This window comes from Tursiops truncatus, chromosome 2 (genome assembly GCF_011762595.2).
Source record: "Tursiops truncatus isolate mTurTru1 chromosome 2, mTurTru1.mat.Y, whole genome shotgun sequence".
In the NCBI taxonomy this organism is placed as follows: domain Eukaryota; kingdom Metazoa; phylum Chordata; class Mammalia; order Artiodactyla; family Delphinidae; genus Tursiops; species Tursiops truncatus.
In genome coordinates, this window is record NC_047035.1 from 27,583,748 (window position 1) to 27,604,114 (window position 20,367).

The 20,367-nt window shown below is 44.9% G+C and overlaps 1 protein-coding gene across 2 annotated transcripts in view; it reads left to right on the forward strand.

Annotated features, from left to right (window-relative positions):
* The first annotated feature begins 15,319 nt into the window (after positions 1-15,319).
* TMED10 (transmembrane p24 trafficking protein 10) overlaps positions 15,320-20,367 on the forward strand; it is a 45,004-nt gene continuing 39,956 nt past the window's right edge. Inside the window, exon 1 of one of the 2 annotated variants that reach the window (XM_019920884.3) lies at positions 15,320-15,819. In XM_019920884.3, coding sequence (XP_019776443.2) covers positions 15,595-15,819 — 225 coding nt within the window. In that variant the 5' untranslated portion in view covers positions 15,320-15,594. The remainder of the gene's footprint in view (positions 15,820-20,367) is intronic. The other variant, XM_019920889.3, reaches the window with a different exon arrangement.

A 20,367-nucleotide genomic window follows, 5' to 3' on the forward strand; every position in this document is an offset into this window, starting at 1 on the left:
ACCAAAGGGTGGGGTGGGGAGGAGAGATTGCAGAATGAGCCTGGCTCCAGGAACAGCGTGTATTCAGCACAGAGCCATAAGTTCAGAAATACCAGACTTGGGTGTGTTTGTTATGGAGACTTACTACAGTGAGAGAGAGGGTAAGAACCCAGGATTATTCTCAAAGGGAAAGCTGGCAAAGTCATCTCCCGAGAGCCCCTGTCAAAAGCCACAAACCCCAGACACACTAACAAAATAAGGGGACATCCAGGAGCCACCCTACTTCTCTGTCCTTGTTTTCATCCCTCAAACCTCAGATACTGCAGATATGTATGACGCTAAATGTAATGAGTACAAATTGCAACTACTCAAAAGCTATACCTTGATAAAGCTTAACTGCACCAGCAGAGAGATAAGACAAGAAACTGGATTAGAGGACATTTAGAAAAAAGGGTCTAATAGGTCAGTGATTTCTAAATGCTGGTCTATAGACCAGTGTGCAGCTGGCTACAGAATGATCACCTAAATGGGGGATGGATGAGTGTTTCAAATATTTTTTCCAGCTTTATTGAGATATAATTGACATATAACATTGTGTACGTTGAAGGTGTGCAACATGTTCATTTATATACTTATATATGGCAAAATGATAACCACCATAGGATAGGTGGGTGCTTTAAGATTGTAGATTCCCAGTCACCACCCAGAGAGCATTCTGGTTCAGGTCAGAGATGGACTCTCGGGATTGGTGTTTTTAACAAGCTGCCCTGACAGTTCTGATGTTCAGTCAACTTTTCAAACTACTTTTTGAGACCTTGTGACTCGTGTCTCGTTGCTTCCTTCCATTCCCCATGGGCCCAACCTGGTTCATTTCTTCCATGTTGGTTGACACTGAAAGCTCGCTAACACATTCCCTGCCCCTCTCTTATCTTAAAACACTTTAGAGCCAAACCAATGACTCCAAAGGACAGCAAAATCATACAGTAAAGAGAAATAGGATTTAGTGTCCAAAAAGAGCTTTCCTTCTTGGGAAAAGTCATCATGTAACCTCTCAAAACTGCACTTTTCCTCATCTTTAAAAACAGGGGTTAATAAATGTGCCCACGTTACTGGTTTGTTATAAGGATCAAACAAAACTATTGATTCAAACACCTAGTGACATGCAATCTAAGCCAATCACATTATTTCTGTGCTCAGAAGCACTCAATGGCTACTGGAGCCTACATGTCTTGTCTGGTCTGTCAAGCTGGCATCTCTTCCTTTGGCATCTCTTCCATCTCTCCTTTTCCCTGTTCTGCAGGATTCTGTAGGACAGTCAGTCCCAAAGCCTCTGCGGTAAGCACATGACCCAAGCTAAGCCAATCAGACTCTGTCCTGGGAATTTAAACTTTGAGTGGGGATTCAGGGATGAGAGGTTTGAAGTTGAGTCATAGATTCATCCTCTGGAGATCCCCTCTCGCTTGGTCAGCTCTTCCTTCAATTCTGTAAACTCGCCCATGTCCTTCCAACAGATTGTCCTCTTTTTCATTTCAGCTAACACAGAGTCTTCTGAAGCTAAAGAGCCCTAAATGATACAGCTCCCCATCATCTACAGAATGAAGCAGATTAACTTCTCATCCTGTGTTACAGATTCTCCACATTGTGTTTATATCTCACGTAATGGCCCTTCCCTAACTAAGCTTAAGCCCCTGTGTAACAATCCCCTGGGAGCTAGCTATGTGACTGTTGGCATTTTATGGGCAAGAACGAGGTCTAACTCATTTGTGTCCTATGCCAGATGGCTTGACGTATTTCGATCAGATTTAATTGAGAACTAGCTCTGACATTTAAAAGTAAGAAAAGGCATCCTGTGGCTCAGAGCAGAAATACTTCCCAGACACTAAGATTACAGAGAATCTGGGTATCAATCAAGTTCTGGGGATATTTTTTAAAGTATATACTAAAGGACATATCCTATTCCTTTGGCTAGGAATTAGCTTTGGAAGTTTAAGATAGAGGGCCCAACTGATGCTCAATGAGGCCAAATGCTCCTGGATTTATATATTATAATCCTCTGAGTTATGCCTTTGGGTATTCAGAAAGGTTATTTGTACCATCAAGACATCCTGATGACCCACGAAATCTTACTCATAAGTGCTCAGTTCTGGGAACTTAAATCAAGATGTCTATAATTTTTTTTTAAACAAAAAATTCTTAACTGATCTTAACAAAAAATAACTTAACTGGTGGCAAGACTGTCAGCAAATTCTCTTTCCCTTCCTTACCTGTCCTGGTCCCTCTGCTAACATTATTAGCTCCAGTCACCAACTAGCCATTGCTATCTGGGGCCACATTCACCAGAGATTTTATATTCCCTGATAGTGGAGAGAGGTAATGATTAAGGTAATTTCTCCTTCAAGAATGATGCAATGAACAAGACAACCTTGGAGTCCAGTAAACTGGGGTTTATATCCTACTCTGGCACTTGTTAGTAGTTTAACTTCAACCAAGTTATTTTCCCTCCCTAAGTCTCAGTTTCTTTATCTGTGGAATGGGGACAATAACACTGTCCCCCATCTCCAAGATTCTGATTCCTTTGGTCCGTGGTGCCTGTGGATTATTGGAATTTTGCTATGAGGATCAAACGTATGAAAAGCCAAGCCTAGTGCCTGGTTCTGAGTCTGTGCTCCATAAGTGTTCCTTTCCCTTCTCCTCCAACGCCCTCTTCCCTAGTAACATCTGTTAATTTCCACTCTGGACCTCTAATCACATTATATACTGGTATATGTACATAAAAACAAGTGATTTTAATATATAAACATATTCTATCTACATATTCATTCATTTGTTCAACAAATAGTTATTGAGAATCCATTTGCGCCAGGCACTGTGATTAAACCAGTTAGACAAGTTCCCTTTTCTCATGGGTCCTACTTTCTAGGAGGGGAGTGATGTGACAGGGAGGCGTAGGTGTGGCGGAGGAGTGCCACGTGGACTGGGCCGGTGAGGGAAGACTTCTCTGAAGAGGGGGCCTGTGAGATCCAGAGGGCAAGGAGGAGCCAACCTGCAACCAGACCAGGGAAGAGCACCCCAGGCAGAGGGCAGAGATGTTGAAGTGGGAAAGGAATAGGATCCGATTTTATGTTTAAAAAGTATCACTCTGGCTGCTGTGTCTCAGTGGATTACAAGAGGCCAGGATGGAAGCAAGTCCACGTGACTACAGCACATCACCCCGGACACGTGGACTCCCAGAGTTAGAAAGGAGGGCAGAGGAGCTCTGGCCCAGAGATGCATATGCAGGAATGACTGGGGGGCTCACCAGCCTGGGGAACACAGGTCCTCATCCCCACCTGCACAATCAGCTGGGGGCATTACTAACAAAATTTCAAGGATCCACAGCCACCACTACAGGCCAAGAGAATCAGAATCTCAAAGATGGGGCCAGGTTAATGGAATATATATATATATATATTTTTTAACAAAACTCCCCGGGATATATTCAGAGTTGAGAATCATTGTGGCTGGGTGAACTCTCCAGGGCCCAAGCTCTCTCTGCTCCCTGAGACACCTTTCCAGTGTTGGACATCCCATTACTATGATGTTCTTTTTCAGAGCGGGCTAAAAACCAGCCCCTGGGTAGCTTCCCTGTACACCCACTCTTGGGGGGCCAGTCAGCAATTCTCTTTCTTCTACCCAACCCCCACCTTCACCCCCATTGTTGCACGCCACACCCACCATCACCCAAGGCAAATTTTGGCATAGGGGAGTGAAGGAAGTACGGAAACCTTGGATAGGAAAGAAGGAGTTGTCAGGCTTCTGGGCACCCTCCCTTCCCACCCCTGCAGGGGCCCCATCTAACAGGCTCTTGCACCCAGGGATACTGTGTAGGCTGCTCAGAGCCCAGCTTTGTGGCAGCAGTGGCGAACACGTGACCGGGAGGTGAACTGATGACTGTCCTCTCCCACCCAGTCCACACGTGCTACCAGAGAATCTGAGAACTGGAAGGGGCTTTAGCATAAGTAGCTTAATTCTAACTTAACTACGGGTGGGTGGGGGAGGGAGCAGACACTAAATATAGTTAGTTTTGTATTTCTGGGGCATTCCTAGAAGCTGGAGAAGGGGGAAGGGAACTTGATCAACTGCATTCTGGCAGGCTTTGTGTTCTATAATTTACAGTCCTCACAAAAGCTCCATGGAACAGATGCTGTTCTTCTCATTGAGAAATTAGGCAACTGAGGTTCAAAGAGGTAAAGTAACTTGGCCAAGGTCACAAGGCAGATCAGTGCCCAGGGCTCAGCCTTCATCTGCCACTGTACCATGCTCCCTCTTGGTGTCCTTCTCTAGAATCTTCCTTCGGTAGACGGATAATCAGCATCACTTTTTCCCCAGGTCACCCCATTTGAGGCCAGGAGCCAGCTCTCCAATTCCTGCTACCTATTGCCCATCACTCTGGGGCCTCTGCCCCCTGGGTGCCCTCTACCAGTGCCCAGCCTCTTCAGGCCCCTCTTTCCTCTTCCTCGACCATATTTCCAGAGCACGAAGAAGCCCTAAAGTATTCAGAAAAAACCCAAACATGGAGGTTGACAATTTGTCCATTTTGCTTGCGTGTTTTGATGCAAGGGCTTAGGGAGGGAACTGCTTTCACTCCTGTTTTGACATGTAGCCCATCGCTTTACCAGCATTGCTATGATTTTGCATGCTGACTCCTCAGCCGTGGGAAATTTCCCAGCTGCTCCAGGCCTCCAATGATCTCTCCTTTAAAGGTTCTGCCCACAGTATTAGCCCTTACCTAGGAAATCAGCTTATCCTGTAATGTTCTCTTTCTTTTTTTTTCCTAATTTATTTATTGAATTTATTTATTTTTGGCTGCGTTGGGTCTTCGTTGCTGCGTGCTGGCTTTCTCTAGTTGCGGCGAGCAGAGGCTACTCTTTGTTGTCGCGCGCGGTCTTCTCATTACGGTGGCTTCTCTTGTTGTGGAGCACGGGCTCTAGGCGCGTGGGCCTCAGTAGTTGTGGCATGCGGTCTCAGTAGTTGTGGCTCTCGGGCTCTAGAGCACAGGCTCAGTAGTTGTGGCTTGCAGGCTCTATAGCGCAGGCTCAGTAGTTGCGGCACACAGGCTTAGTCGCTCCACAGCCTGTGGGATCTTCCAGGACAAGGGCTCGAACCCGTGTTCCCTGCATTGGCAGGCAGATTTTAACCACTGCGCCACCAGGGAAGCCCCTGTAATGTTCTCTTGTCGTTGCATATGGACATGTTATGACCAACCACTGCCACCAACTCATGTTAAACTGAGGGAGGATGTTCTATACTCCAGCTGTGTTCCCCAACATCTGAGTTACTATTGAGTTCTTGTTGACTAACTGATTGGCTGATCTGTATACCAGGACCACTCAAATGAAACCTGAAAGGTAGCACCACACCTATTCCTAGACCTCAAAAGAGCAGGGACTAGAGAAAGAAGCCATTCTTTATGCTGTTTTGCTTTCACCGCAGAACTCAGTCCCTGGAGGAAGCCATTCCTATAACCACGATCCTCTCCCACCTGAAGGAAGCCTCCTCCAGCTCCTGGCAGAGCCTTGTCACCTCCCGCAAGAACTCAGGAGCTAACGTCATTATCTCAGGGGCTCTGCCAGGCCTTTTTATCTTAGTTAATTCCCACAGCCAGCCTAGGCAGCATTATTCCCATTTCACAGCTAAGAAAACTCAGGATCACAAAGGGTAAGTAGCTCACTCCAAGGTACGTAAGGACAGCTAGTAAAGAGCAGAAAAGGGATCAGAATCCAGGTGTGCCGGGCCACAAAGCATCAGGGCACCTGATGCTCCTGTGTGTGCTTCATCTTGACCAGATTCACAGCTCTTCAAGGTGGAGACCAGGTTGGGGTTCCCCACAAGCCTTAGCATAGAGCAGGGGCGTGGTGAGTGTTTGCTCAGTAAATTGTCAGAGGAAGTTTACCCTGATTACCTATTGTGTGAGAAACAGCATTGGGGGAAAGAGGAAGTGTTTGCGTAGTGATAAGGCCTGTGTGCCTGATGGTAGCCCCAGGCCCTGGGCCAGGGACAAGAAGTGGGCGGGTGGGCAGCAGAGTGGAGCCTGGCGAGAGGCGCCTCCCTGACAGCGGCTGAAGGGAGTACTGGGGGGGAGGCCAGAGACCTAGGATTTAGTGGAGGACGGGAGCAGCATCCCAAAGGTTGACTGGCTTTGCTTCCCTGGCATCCAGGCCTACAGGTTTCCACCACCTAAAGAGGCTACAGAGACAGGGAGGGAAGAGGGAGGCATGCTCTCAGTGGACACCAGGGCCACCTGGGGGTTGAGGGAGTGGCTGTGTGTGAGGCAAGGGATTTGGGTTTGGGAGCTGCTGGGGGCAGATATAATGCTTTGAAGGTACTCCCCAGGAAGATGCAGGAGAAATATGGTTTGATCCAACACCTCTGAGGAGAAGATATTTTCTTGGAGGACCCCAGACCAAGGAGGCAAAGCATGGAAAACCATGGTTTGGAGGGATCAGAGAAGGTGGAGCTTGATATGGGGAGCTGGTTCCGAGAGATAGCTGGGCCTGATGAGGGCACAGGGTGTGCCTTCGGGGGGACCACAAAAGTAGAGGTGCAGGGGAGCAGAGGGAGTGGGGACCCGGGCGGATGCTGCACATCCTGGCCTCACCGTTCACTGACTGTGGGAGTTTGGGCAAGTTACGTAACCCGCCTGACCCTCAGTTTCCTTATCCATAAAATGGGAGATAATAGTACCATCTGCCTTATACCATTGTTGAGGGGGTAAAATGAGATATGTACTGAGTTTAGCACTGTGCCCAGAAAAGAAAAAGATTCAATAAATGTTAGCAGTAGTCGGTGATGGTGAGGTATGTTCCTGGGAGGGAGGGATCTAGGAGTACAGTGAAAAAGTAAGCCACTGCCAGCCTATTCTGTTTCAGGACAACTTAAATTTACTGAGTGCATACTATGTGCCAGAAACTATTCTCAATGCTGTAAATATTTTATTTCATTTAATCCTCATCACAGGCTTAGGAGATAGACACTATAATTTTCCTCATTTACATGAGGAAGCAGAAGCACAGAGAGTTTGGGTAATTAGACTGAAGTCACACAGTTAATGGGTAACAACTCGGGAATTCTGATTCCAGGACCACACACTTACATCCTGCCTCTCATCTGCTTAAATAAATGTAAGACTTCTAGAGATACAGCAGACAACTGGTCATGGAGTACACAGCAAGGCATGGGGCTTCTCAAACCTCTACTGCGTCAGAATCTCCCAGGGAGGTGATCTAAATTGTGCACACCGGGGCGCCATGCCCAGAAAACCTGACTCTGGCAGCAGTGAGAGTGGTAGGGCTGGGGCAAGGGAGACTCCGTAGGTGATTCTGATGCAGGTGGTCTAGAGGCGGGAGGGGAGCGCATAGACAGTGCGGCGAGTGACGTGGTGGCTTCACCTTTGCGAGCCTGCGAGTTCTCCACTACGTTTTGGACGCATGCTTGTAAGAAGTCAAAGAAAGGCTCTGTTCTCAGTCTCTGGCTTCACATTTTACAAAGGATGAAGTCAACACCTAGACGGTGTAATTTCTAGCCCCAGGTCGCCCAGTGAGTGGGTGGCAGGGCAGAGCCAGGACCCCTATCTAGAGCACACACCTCCTGTGGGAAGCCCAGTTCATGGCTCTCAGTGTGGGCTTGCCAGGAAGCCCTGGTTATCGTAATGCTGGAATGTTGTTTCTTTAATTTCACTCCAAAAGAGTCGATTCTCTCTAATGATTTTGCTTGGTGGTCAGTCTCTTTGCCCCTGACCAACATGTAGGTAGTGGCTTTTGACCTCTGGCTTAGAGACTCTGATGGTTCCCTTCCACACCGCCGGGTCTTCTGCTTTAGGGATGCAAGCTGAGCTATCTTCAGAAGCCGCCATCTGAAATTGCAGAAGTTGGCCATCTGTAGAACTGACAGCACTGGCTGTGGTCTGTGAAACACCAAATCTTGGAGAAGTACCTCTTTAGAAAGGTTATTAATACTTCCTTTGCCCACGTGCCGCCATGATTTTGTGCAAGAAAGAAAAAATAAGAGCCTCCCTCATGTGCCTGCGGAGAGAGCTTCCTCCTCATCTGAAGCCCTGGCTTCCCATTCCTCCCTCTTTGCTAACACTTGAGCTGGCAGAACGTGGCTGGCCCAGGAATGAACCTTGTCCCCAAGCTGGTGTTCCAGATACTCTCCTTACCAGAGGTCTAATTTCGTGTCGTGTTCCAGGAGAAAGGGCAGCAGTGCTTGAGCAGGAGAAACAGGGATGTAAGTCAGACTGAGAAACATTTATTGAGCGCACGCTGCTTGGAAGGCGTGGAAAGGTTAGGTATTGAAATAGGAATGGCCACGGGTTAGGTGGAGCATTAGTTTTCAACTCCGGATGCATGTTGGATCACAGAGAAGTTTAAAAAAATCCAAATGCCCAGGTTGCACCCATACCATTTACATCAGAATGTCTGGGGGGGTGTAGTGGAAGTAGCCAGACATCAGTGTTTATTAAAGATCCCCAGATGGTTCCAGTGTGCAGCAAAGTTAGGGAACCACTGAAATACGCTATTGCCCTGGACAAGACCCAGATATTCTGTTTTCAGTGGTCTGCATTGGGTCCTAGGTGGGTCCTAGGCACTGGCAGTCTTTAAAAAGCTGCCAGGTGATTTCAGTGTGCAAAGGTGATTCAAGTAAATAATAGAGGGAAAGGCATGTGGGCATTATCAAGATGCCCACAGCTGGTGGTCTTTCCCCATCTATATGGTCTGTAATCGCTCACAAGATGGAGATTTTGTGGAGGGAGAAAGAGTTTTGGTGGATTTCAGAGACAGCTGGTGATGGTAGACACCAGATGCTGACCGCTTAGTAGCCTATCAAGGAAAATGCACTGGAGAGAAAACAAAATTTCCTTAGAACCAGGAGTGAAGGCCAAAAATGGTGTAATCCTCTGCTCTAGGTTACCAGGCTTTAAGGTCTCAAAACAGTTTTGAAGTAATCCCAAGTGCTCTTAGGATCTGCATGTGTACAGGCTTCAGGCATGGCTGTTTCCAGGGGTTTGGGGGTAGATGCCATTTGGCTCTCTATTAATCCTCCTTTGGAGAGCCTCAACTCTGAGGCTACTTCCACAAAGCACTGAGCAATTTCCCCATTTCTTTCTTTCCTTCTCAATACTTTTATTTCTTCTCAGAAGCATAAGTGGCTACAGACATAAGGTAAACATGGGGTCCCTGCAGTTCCCATCTTACCTCCCTGAACCTACCTCCTTCCCCCACTAGAGTCTCACCTTCACAGCTCTTCTCTTTTTGTCCCTAGGTTCTTCCACTCCAACTGGTCCAGTGGATTTCTTTTCATCTCATTCCTGTCTTGGGATTCTGCCTTCCTGGCCTCCAGGACTTCATCTCTCTGCCCTGGGCTCTGGGGCTGGTGTTCTCCATAAGCAAACAGTGCTGATGGCGCAGAGGTGACACCTACCTTCTATTCCTGTTCTTTTCAGCTTTGGTTTGCTCTCAAGACATGTGGGTAGTGGTGACAGTTCATGTCATGGTTCTTATGTTTTCTGGAACTTCTTCTTTGGGGACATATTTTTTATCTTTTGCTTACATCATTTCTAAAATTCTTCCTCGTAATTTTTTGTTAAATCCAGACTTAATGTTCTCAGCTCATATATATCACTAGAAGAACTTTGATCCTGGCAATAAGGATTTACAGGCTGTAACTTAAAGGCTGGGTCCTGATAGTTTAACTCGACAATGTTCTAGAGACAACACTGATGAAGGGCATTAATTGTGATGGAGGGCTGGTGAGGAGGTCATGCTTCCTACTAGGAAGATAAAAATTCAGCATCATGGGAATCTGGAGAGGAAGATAAATCTTGTTTTTTCAAGCAAAGTGAATTGAGGGGAGACGCTAATTGATGCTACAAGTTTTGCATTAACTATTAACATGTTTATGGATTTTCTGAAAGACTTAAGTTTACTTAAACCCCACAAAAGTTGTATTTTGAATATAAGTGAGGGTAGAAAAAGAGAACCCAGAAGAATCTAAAACTTCTTAGTAGAGTGGGAACTAAATAACAAAGATCATGTTTTATCAAATGGAATTATGTCTGAAAACCGGTCTGCAGTTAGGAGCTCTCATTTCTATTCTCAGCTCTAACACTGACTCATCATATGGCTTGAAGCAAGTCACTAAACAGCTTTGGACCTCAGCTTCTCCAGATGAAAAAATGACAATTAAAGTACTAGATAGAGGAACTAGCATTTATGGAGCAACTGCTCTATGTCAATGTGCTAAGTGCTTTATATTATGTGGCAGTATTTCCTTCAGCAAATATTTGTTGACCACCCAGTGTGTACAGGACATTGTGCCTGGCCTCAGGGAACAAAGCAAAGACCTTGCTCTCTTAGAGCTTAAGTTCCATTCGGGTTGGGTGATAATAAATGAAAAAGTAAGAAAGAAAGAAAGGAAGAAAGGAGGAAAGAAAGAAAGAAAGAAAAGAAAGAGAGAGAGAGAGAGAAAGAAAGAAAGAAAGAAAGAAAGAAAGAGAGAGAGAGAAAGAGAGAAAAAGAAAGGAAGGACAAGATACTCTCAAATAGTCACAAGTGCTATATAGATAATAACACCAGATCATGTGATAGAAGTAACCTGGGGACAGGGTTACTTATGTAAGGTGGGAGGTGACATTGGAATTGGGACCTGAACAGCAGAAGCAGTTTGCAGAGCCCAGAATCCATGGGACAAGATGTGGAGAAGAGAGTTCCAGGTAGGCATTAAGTGCAAAGGCCCGATGCAGGTAGGAGCTTACATTGTTTGGAAGGCCAGGTGACTGTAGGAGAGTGAATGGGTGGGTGGTAGGAAGAAGTGATCACTGGGTAAGATGAGATTAGAGAGGTAGGCAGGAGCACGACTGCAGTGGCTTTGGGGCTGTGGAAAGGTATTTGAGCTTTATTCTGATTGGCCTGATTTATATTTTTTAAAGAAAATCACTTGAGGTGTATTAAGGAACATGATTATAGTGGTGCAAGAATGGAAACAGTGACAACAGTAAGTAGGGAGGCTGTTGTCTTATCTAGGTGAGAGAAGAAACGTTTCTGTAAAGGGTCAGATGGTACATATGTTAAGCTCTCTTGCACACATTCTGTTTCTCTTCCTCACTCTCCTGATCCTCCTCCTTTTTTTTTTTTTTTTTTGCAGTACGCGGGCCTCTCACTGTTGTGGCCTCTCCCGTTGCGGAGCACAAGCTCCAGACGCGCAGGCTCAGTGGCCATGACTCACGGGCCCAGCCGCTCCGCGGCATGCGGGATCTTCCCGGACCGGGACACGAACCTGTGTCCCCTGCATCAGCAGGTGGACCCTCAACCACTGCGCCACCAGGGAAGCCCCTCCTCCTTCTTTTTTAACAACCCTCTGCAAATGTAGAAACCATTCTTGGCTCTTGGGTGATACAAAAACAGGAGGTTGCCTGCTGGATTAGGCCTGACCAGCTGGGCAGTAGTATGCCGACCCCTAGCTTAGAGAGAAGTAGAAACTGATCAGCATATATTTAGGACACAGAACTGGTAGGACTTGCTGATGAACTGCTCTGTGTGGGGTAGGGTTAAGAGAAAGAGGAAACAAGGATGGCCTCAGTGAAGAAGTAGAAAGTGGTGTCATTTACTAAGATGGGGAAGCAGCAGATTTGGGAATAGGGGGAGAGGGGATATCAAGAGTTAAGTATGAGTTGCCTATTAGTCATTCAAGTGGAGATGTCAAGTAGGGAGCCTGATATAGACTCTGGAGTTTAGGGGAGAGGTCAGGGCTGGATATTCACATTTGGGAGTTATCGGTCTATGGATGCATTTAAAGTCATGGACTGGATGAGATCACACAGAGTGCAGTGCAGAGGTTCCAGAACCAGCTCCTGGGGGACTCTAGAACTTAGAGGACCCATAGAAAAGGTCCTTGGAATCACTCTCTGGGTCAAAGAGTATGACACATGACAAATTGTTTTCCAAAAGGGTCTTTTGCCTCTTCACAGAATGCATCTTGTTTTAGCTATTTAAATACACCCTGTGAGTGGGACTGTACCAACGAATGGACGGGGGCACTGGAGTTAGGAATCCTTGACAGCTTTTGCGTTGGAGCTGGGGATCCTCAAGCCACACCAGAGGATTAGGCTGGTTAAAGGAGGCATCAAAGGGCCATAGCTCTTCCAGGGACTTCCAACCACAGAATTGCCCAGCAAGGTTATTACAAATGCAGATTTTTAATAAGAGCTTCTGATTCACTGTCTGGAGTGAGGTGTGTTTTAAACAAACTCCCTCTCATACAAACAAAAGTTTGCGAAACTTGTGGCTTAAGGATAGACTGGGTGGAGGGTGTGTCCTAGTGACATCTCTTCACCTCCACAGTCTGGGGGGTGGGGGGGTGGGGGTTCAGGAATCTTAGGTGAGACTGGCTGGGGAAGTTTCAGGATGATGGGATGGCAGAGGACTGTTAGGCCAGGAAAAAACAGTTTCTCTAGTTGAGGGACACTTTCCATTTGCTCTCCAATTCAGAATGAGGCCTTTTCCCCAAACAGATGTAAAATGGTACCTTGTTTAACGCTGTTGCAGAGTTCAAAAATTCTAGTTCCCTAGGAATATCTACTCTGCCCTCTAGTTACACAGCACAGAGGGTAGATTTTTTTTCCTCTGTCCTTATATGGAAACAAGATCACATTTTTTTCAATTAAAAAAAAGATATGAGGACTTTCCTGGTGGCGCAGTGGTTAAGAATCTGCCTGCCAATGCAGGGGACACGGGTTCTAGCCCTAGTCCGGGAAGATCCCACAACTAAGCCCGTGTGCCACAACTACTGAGCCTGCACTCTAGAGCCCACAAGCCACAACTACTGAGCCCACATGCTGCAACTACTGAAGCCTGTGTGTGCCTACAGCCCTTGCTCCATAACAAAGAGAAGCCACCGCAACAAGAAGCCCGTGCATGGCAACGAAGAGTAGCCTCCACTCGCCGCAACTCGAGAAAGCCCGCACGCAGCAATGAAGACTCTACGCAGCCAAAAGTAAGAAAATAAAAGTAAAAAAATTTATTTAAAAAAATATGCTCATTGTTTGTGAAACTGAATTAGTACCTACATTTTGGATACATTATGGATTAAATAAATTTGTTTGAAAACAGCTAAGGAATAATGGAAGAAATTTGCTGTTAGACCTTCTGCTAGGAGCTAAGGAATTAATCTTACATTCATTGAACCATTATTTATTGTGCCTTCTAAGTGCCAGGCACTATTTTAGATTCAGGAAATAAAGCAATGAATAGAATAGACAAAAATTCCTGCCCCTGACAAAACAGATATCCTAGTTAGGGAGACAGATCAATAAGTGTGATAAATAAGTAAAATGTATGCAGAAACTAGATAGTGATGAGTATGAAGGAGAAAAATATAAAGGAGGGAATGGGGGACAGGAAAGAGCTGGGGGCCAGGATAAGCGAGAATATAGAACAGGAAAGGACTTAAGAGCTGTGACTGCGGAAAGTAACTCAATTTCCCTAAGTCTCAGTTTCTTCACCTGTAAAATAATATGTAATAGCACCTTTCTGAAGATGGTTCAGGCCCTCAGACTGACTCTGTCACTTTTAAACTATGGGACTTTGGGTACAAAAGTTCTCTGGCCTCTCAGAACCTCAGTTTCCTCATCTGTAAAATCAACAGATTTCCCCAGCCTATGTCCCATGGGTTTTGAAAATGCCAAATGAGATCATTAGTATTTGTGAAAATATTTTAAAACATATAAGCTATTATTTAAATGTAAGAAATTTAAAGAAAACACACACATAGGTATTTTATGGGTTGCAGATCTCTTGCTGATGGTCAGCAGAGCCTCAGGACTGAGAGTAAACAATGAATTAGATAACGGCTTGGTTCTGATTCCCTGCACTGGCAGGGAAAAGGCCAGTGCAGCTTATCAGGATGTAGTGAGTAGATGAACAATCATATCTTAGATCAGGGATAAAATAATCAAACTAAATGTTCCTAAGTAGACACCTCATAAGGTAATTATTATATGACATTTGTCAAATTTTAAAATGCTTTACAGCTCCTTTATGTTTGTTCTTGTTTTGTTTGTGGGACTTCAGTTCCAGGAAAAGACTGAAAGAAGTTATAAATACAGAACAATTATTTAATTTACTAAGAACAGACAGTCCATCTTCTGGGTATTTCTGTAGATGCTCAATAAACATGAATCGAAGTAGATAATTCTAAACATAGGCTGTGGAGTACTCCTTTTTTATCTTCCTATTTTCTTCAGCCCTGAATATTTGATAGCATCCCCATAATGGTTTGTTAAATCAATAAACATGTCAGTATGCATGCATGCTATAGTGTCTGGCACACAGTAGGTAGTCAGTAAATATGTGTTAAATGAAAGCATGAATGATTACCATGTAAATTTTCTTACTATAGACTAGCCAATTTGATCCCTAAAGTAATTTAAACATTTAAAACACACCAATACTTGCTTTCCCTGCATAACGTTTATCTGGTAAACTGCATTAGGTTCATCTCCCACAGTGGGCTAAAACAAGGTTTTATTCAATTTAAATACAGAATCCAAATTTAGCTTGAATAGTACCTAGCAGAGTAGGTGCTCAATGTTTGCTAACTAAGATGCATATTCAGAAATCAGTTATTCCAGGGGGGCTTCCCTGGTGGCGCAGTGGTTGAGAACCTGCCTGCCAATGCAGGGAACCCTGGTCTGGTTCGAGCCCTGGTCTGGGAAGATCCCACATGCCGCGGAGCAACTGGGCCCGTGAGCCACAACTACTGAGCCTGCGCGTCTGGAGCCTGTGCTCCGCAACAAGGGAGGCCGCGACAGTGAAAGGCCCGCGCACCGCGATGAAGAGTGGCCCCCGCTCGCCGCAACTAGAGAAAGCCCTCGCACAGAAACGACGACCCAACACAGCCAAAAATAAATAAATAAATTTATTTTAAAAAAAAGAAAAGAAATCAGTTATTCCAGCCCAAATACCCGGCTCAGGAGCATGAACTGGACACCTCCAGCTCACATTCACCAGGTGACCTCTACCCCTTCTCTGAGGTTCTGGCCCCCGCTCGCCTAATAGCCAAATTAGAATCTTTTCTCAGCCTCTCGAAGTCTTCCTCTCAAGTGCTCAATGTCCCAGATGTCACCAAAGCGCTGGGACAACGCACCCTCTGCCCCACGTCCGGTGCGCCTGGGAGGTTGGTGGGCGGGCCCAGCGATGGGCTTTGTGGCTGTTTCCTATTGGGGCTTGGTTGCTATGGTATCACCGACCTTAAAACTCGCGGGCGCTACTTCCGGATGTTCGAGGAGAATTGCTTCCTGGGCTGCCCGTACTTGCTATGGTCGACTGGGCGGTCACAGAGCTTAAAAAAATGAAACTCTTTCCGGAAGCTTCTAGAAAACCTCATTTAACCACTTTAATTTGAAGGCATTACGTGGTATCATACGCCTTCTTCCCTTTAAAAAGATTCACTATACATTTTTCATCTATTTGCCAGCCTCCAAAATGGCGCCGACGGCGTTAGAAGGTCAGAGGTGAGCTACGTGATCCCTCCCGGTTCCGGCGCGATAGAGGCCCAGGGTGGTGAACAGTCTCCGGCACGATGTCTGGTTTCTCTGGCCCACAGGCCCAGCGTGGCCCTTGCCCGTTAGCGTTGCTGCTTTTACTCCTGCTTGGCCCCACCTCGGTCCTCGCCATCTCCTTCCATCTGCCTGTTAACTCCCGCAAGTGCCTCCGCGAAGAGATCCACAAGGACCTGCTGGTGACGGGCGCGTACGAGATCACCGACCAGTCTGGGGGCGCCGGCGGCCTACGCACCCATCTTAAGGTGAGGTACTGGGTGGGGCGGGGAGAGAAGACTGAAATCGTCGGCGAGGTAGCTGAGGACCCGAGAGTCCGGCGGGCGGAGGCCTGGAGGGCGGTCTGGCCTCCCGGAGCGCTAAAGGGCGAGCTGTCGAGACCGCCCCCTCACCCCGCTTGTTGGCTGTCGCGGGGCGGGGCTGGGCGCCAAAGCTGGGAGCCCATTGAAGGGCCGCCCGGCCTTGGCGGATGTGGTGACAGCTGAGCGGCGACGGCCTTGACTTTGGGTCCTTGTCACGGTTCTATACCTGTTTTGGTCTTAGGTACCTTGAACTGTAACTAGGGTCTCCAAAGAAGTCTTTGGATGCTGATTATGTGTAGGGACCGGCATCTTAAGACACATGGATGCCTGCAGGAAAACGACGGAAGCACTGAAGCTTACTGTGAATAACAAAAAGCTGTTATTTCTTGAGCATCAGCTGTGTGTCAGGCCCTGTGCTACTGTACACATATTACCATTTAGTTCATACACTACCCTACGAAGTAGATACTGTTAGCCTCATTTTACACACGAGGAGACTGAGGCTCATAGAGGTAATAGAACATATTGGTGTCAGAGCTGGAATTGATTCTTAGTTTGGGAGTTAAGTAAGGTGACAGAAAAGTGCTGCAATCTTATTCTCTTTTTGTTTTTTATTTGTAATTCCTGTGATTGATTAAAGTCGATTACTGGTCACAAAACGGTTTCAGTCTCTAGTCCTTTCCTTTTTGGTACCCCAGAGTCTGGACTTGGCCAAGTTTTCAGTAAATTTCAGTGATACTCTTGGATGGTGACAACTACTACTATAGTGCCGTTTGGTCCCATATTACATTTAGGATGACCGGGCCTGATCTTTGAAACGTTAATATAATTTGATATGTGTCAAGATTCGATTGTATTTTAGGTAATTTTATTCATTCACTATAAGCACGTGGTTTTTGTTTTTAACAGAATGGGTCTTGAACTAAACAGGAAGAAACATTTTTACATTTTAATAGAGCTTCAGGTATAATAAGACCATAGTTTATTTTTAAGGTATTGGAACCCAGTAGTGGTAACAGATGCAGTTTATATAAACTTTATTTGAGAGATATAAACTATTTTCAGTGCTGTTGCACCATGAGCCAGCCTTTTGCTATTCTCTTCGGATACCAAACACCTTTGGCCAAGAAAGAGATGATGGCATAATTTTATATGCTTAGATACAACATTTTGGGGGTCGTGCTTCTGGCTCTTCAAAGGATGTGTAGTGCATAGAATCAGAGAATTTGAGCAATGAGAGTTTACTCTCATCTTTAGTGTTGCCCCCTCTGATTTGTACTTATGTTTTAAAACCCTCCCGTGGCTGACTATTCTTCATCTGGTAAAATGTAAATTTCCCAGCGTACTCTGTAGCGTTCTTCATGACCTGTTCCTGAAGCTTTGTATGCTTTGTCACTCCTCACTTTGCATTTTACATATGAACCTCCCTGAACGGTACCCTAAACTCACTTATTTTCATCTTATATTGTAATTACTTATATTTATATCTTGTCTTCCTCATATTTATATCTTGTCTTCCTCATTAGACTGTTAGTATCCTGAGGGCAGGAATTATTTTCATGTTTGTATTTTTCAGAATGTCAGGCATACTTGCTTCTAGTAAGCACTGAATACAGAAAGCATATAGTGTAGCATAGTCTTATGGGAATTACATCTGTATCCAAGGCTGCTGAAGGGACCTTGACAGCAGGACTCTGCATCTACACACTAGCATTTTACCATCACACAGTTGCTCTCCCCATGTCTGCTCTGTTCTCTTGCCACTAGCCAGCTTAATCGGACTACTCCTGGGGTCCTTAACCTAAACGCCAAGTAGGTGATATAAATGAATGAATTGGGCCAGCTATAAGAAAAACAGTGGTGATGTTAAATGGGAGATAATTGGGAGTAGTGGAAACTGTCAGTTTGAAGTAGCCAGTACTCATCTCTTGATGAGGGCCTGTTGCCACATCTGATTTTTCAAATGAAGTCAGAAATCCAGATTTTTGTGTGAAAGCTCCTGATTTTAAAATGTCACCAACTAATTCAAATCAATTTTGGCATTTGTTTATTTTCAGTTTTATAGAGAAGAGTGCAGTCAGTCCAGTGTGTACACATTACCCAGATTCAACAGTTATCAGGTTTTTGTCACACTTGTTTCATCTTAACTATTTCTCCCTTCTCATTTTATGCTGAACTGTTTTAAAGTAAATCCTAGATATCTGGTATTTCAGTCCTTCATACTTCAGGATGAATCTCTTAAAAATTATGAACTTAATCACAATGTTATGTGACTATAATATACCTCGCAAAGGTAACAATAATTCCATAATACCATCTAATAATACCCAATTCATATTCAAATTTCTCCACTTGTCTCAAAAGTATCTATTTAAAATTAATTTGTTGTATCACTCAAGTCTCTTTAATCTATAGCAGTCCACTCTCCCTCCCCGCCTTTTTTATATGCTTGAAATTGTTGGAGTCAGAGGTCCTTAAATCACGTCCTACATTTTGGATTTGTCTCTGCTTCCTTGAGGTGTCATTTAACGAGTTCTTTCCCCCACATTTCTTGTAAAAGGAATCAGCTGTAAAGATGTAACTAGATTCAGGTTTATCTTTTGGTGAGGTTACTTTAAGGGTGGTATTGTGTACCTCATGTGGCATCACGGCAGAGCACACAGTACTTTTTGTGCCCCTTAGTGCTGCGAAGATAGATCAGTGGGTTCAGTTGGGTGTATTAGTGTCCAACTGCTGCTATAACAAATTACCATGAACTTAGTGGCTCACAACACACATTTATCTTACAGTTCTAGAGGTCAGAAGTCCTAAAATCAAGGTGTCAGCAGGACTGTGTTCCTTCTGAAGGTTCTAGGGGAGAATCCATTTACTTGCCTTTTCCAACTTCTAGAGACCACCTGCATTCTTTGGCTGGTGACCCCTTCCTCCGTCTTGAAAGCCAGCAGCATAGTATCTCCAAAACTTTCTCTTCCTTTCTCCCACCCAAACCTGTCTCCCTCCTCAGCTTCCATCATCTCATCTAGTCTGACTCTGCTGCTTCCCTCTTTCCCTTATAATGACCCTTAATTTAATCCACATCTGCAAAACCCCTTTTGCCACGTAGGGTAACATATTCACAGGTCTGGAAATTAGGCTATGGACATCGCTTGGGGGGTGGGGACATTATCCTGCCTACCAAGATGGTAACAGCCCGAAGCCTCCAATGTAAAACTTCCAATTAATCTTTCACTTAGGAAGCCATTGATGACTTATGTAAATTACTTGTTTCATTAAGGTTGTGAAATGATGATTTTCTAATTGTTGTTCCTTTCATATTTATTAGCTGGAATTATTAAAGAATTCATCACTTGAGGCCATTTGGTTACCCTAAAATTTATAATTCAGGAAGGAAAGTCGGGGTAAGTGCAGAGTTTATTCCTTCTTATTGACAGTTTTCAGAGTAAGGAAGTTGCCCGTGTCATTTCCAGTGTAGTCTGAAGAAGGTTGTTTTAAGTATTATACTGAGATCATTTTTTATTGTTGTTTATTTCAATTTTTGGAGTCATTGTTTTAGTCATTTGCATTCGTTCTCTATGCTCACTTGTCTCTTCGGCTCCTGTATCCTTTTGACACAATCCTATTAGACTTTGATAGCTGCCCTGTTGTGTGGAACAACTAGGTGCCGAAGGCTCATCTTTTGTATGTCAAACCCCTGACCTGGATGCAGCTATTCCTCCAAGAAATTGTGGTCCCTTTTTGTGAGAAATGGTATTTTAGAGACCGTTAAGTTGGGTGTCATTTTTAACAGTTTAATATATTGTGCAGGCCACAGACCTATCTGTGGTTTGATCCCACTCCTTAGCATAGTTTGCAACTTTTTCATAGCCTCTGTCCACTTAGTTCTGCTTTGTCTTAAATTTTGACCACTCGTGGCCCAGACTCTGCCTCAAGGATTCTCTCTATGCATCATTTCAGCTTCTGAGTTGTGACTCCAGAGTGCAAGGATCTCATTGGTTCAGCTCCTTTTTTATATCTAAGTCTCTGAACAGCCTGTTGCTTATCTTCTCTTTGGTCATATATCCACCCCTGGTTTAAGCAGCTGTGGTTTGGGTTGAGGTTTGGAGAACTGGACACTTTCTGAAGTGCAAAACTTGGCCAACTGGGCTTGGCATTTAGTTATTGCTCTAATTGAGGCAGTCTCTCTTAGAAGGATCTTTGTGAGTGTAGTGCCTTGATAGACCTGTCTCGTTCATCATCTTCCTATCAAGGAGCACTTTAATGTCCAGTGAATACATCAGTGTTATCATGTATCACACTGTGTTGTAGTTTTGTATTTACCCATCTCCTCAGGTAGACTTTAAGCTCCTTGAGCAGAGGCTGTGTCTCAATCATCACTGAAATGCCTGTGTCTAATACAGTGCCTGGTACATAGTAGGACTTCAACTTAAGGAATGAATGAACAAATGAATTGACACTGTCCTAGCCTCATCTCTGATCTTTACCTCTTCCTTCCTC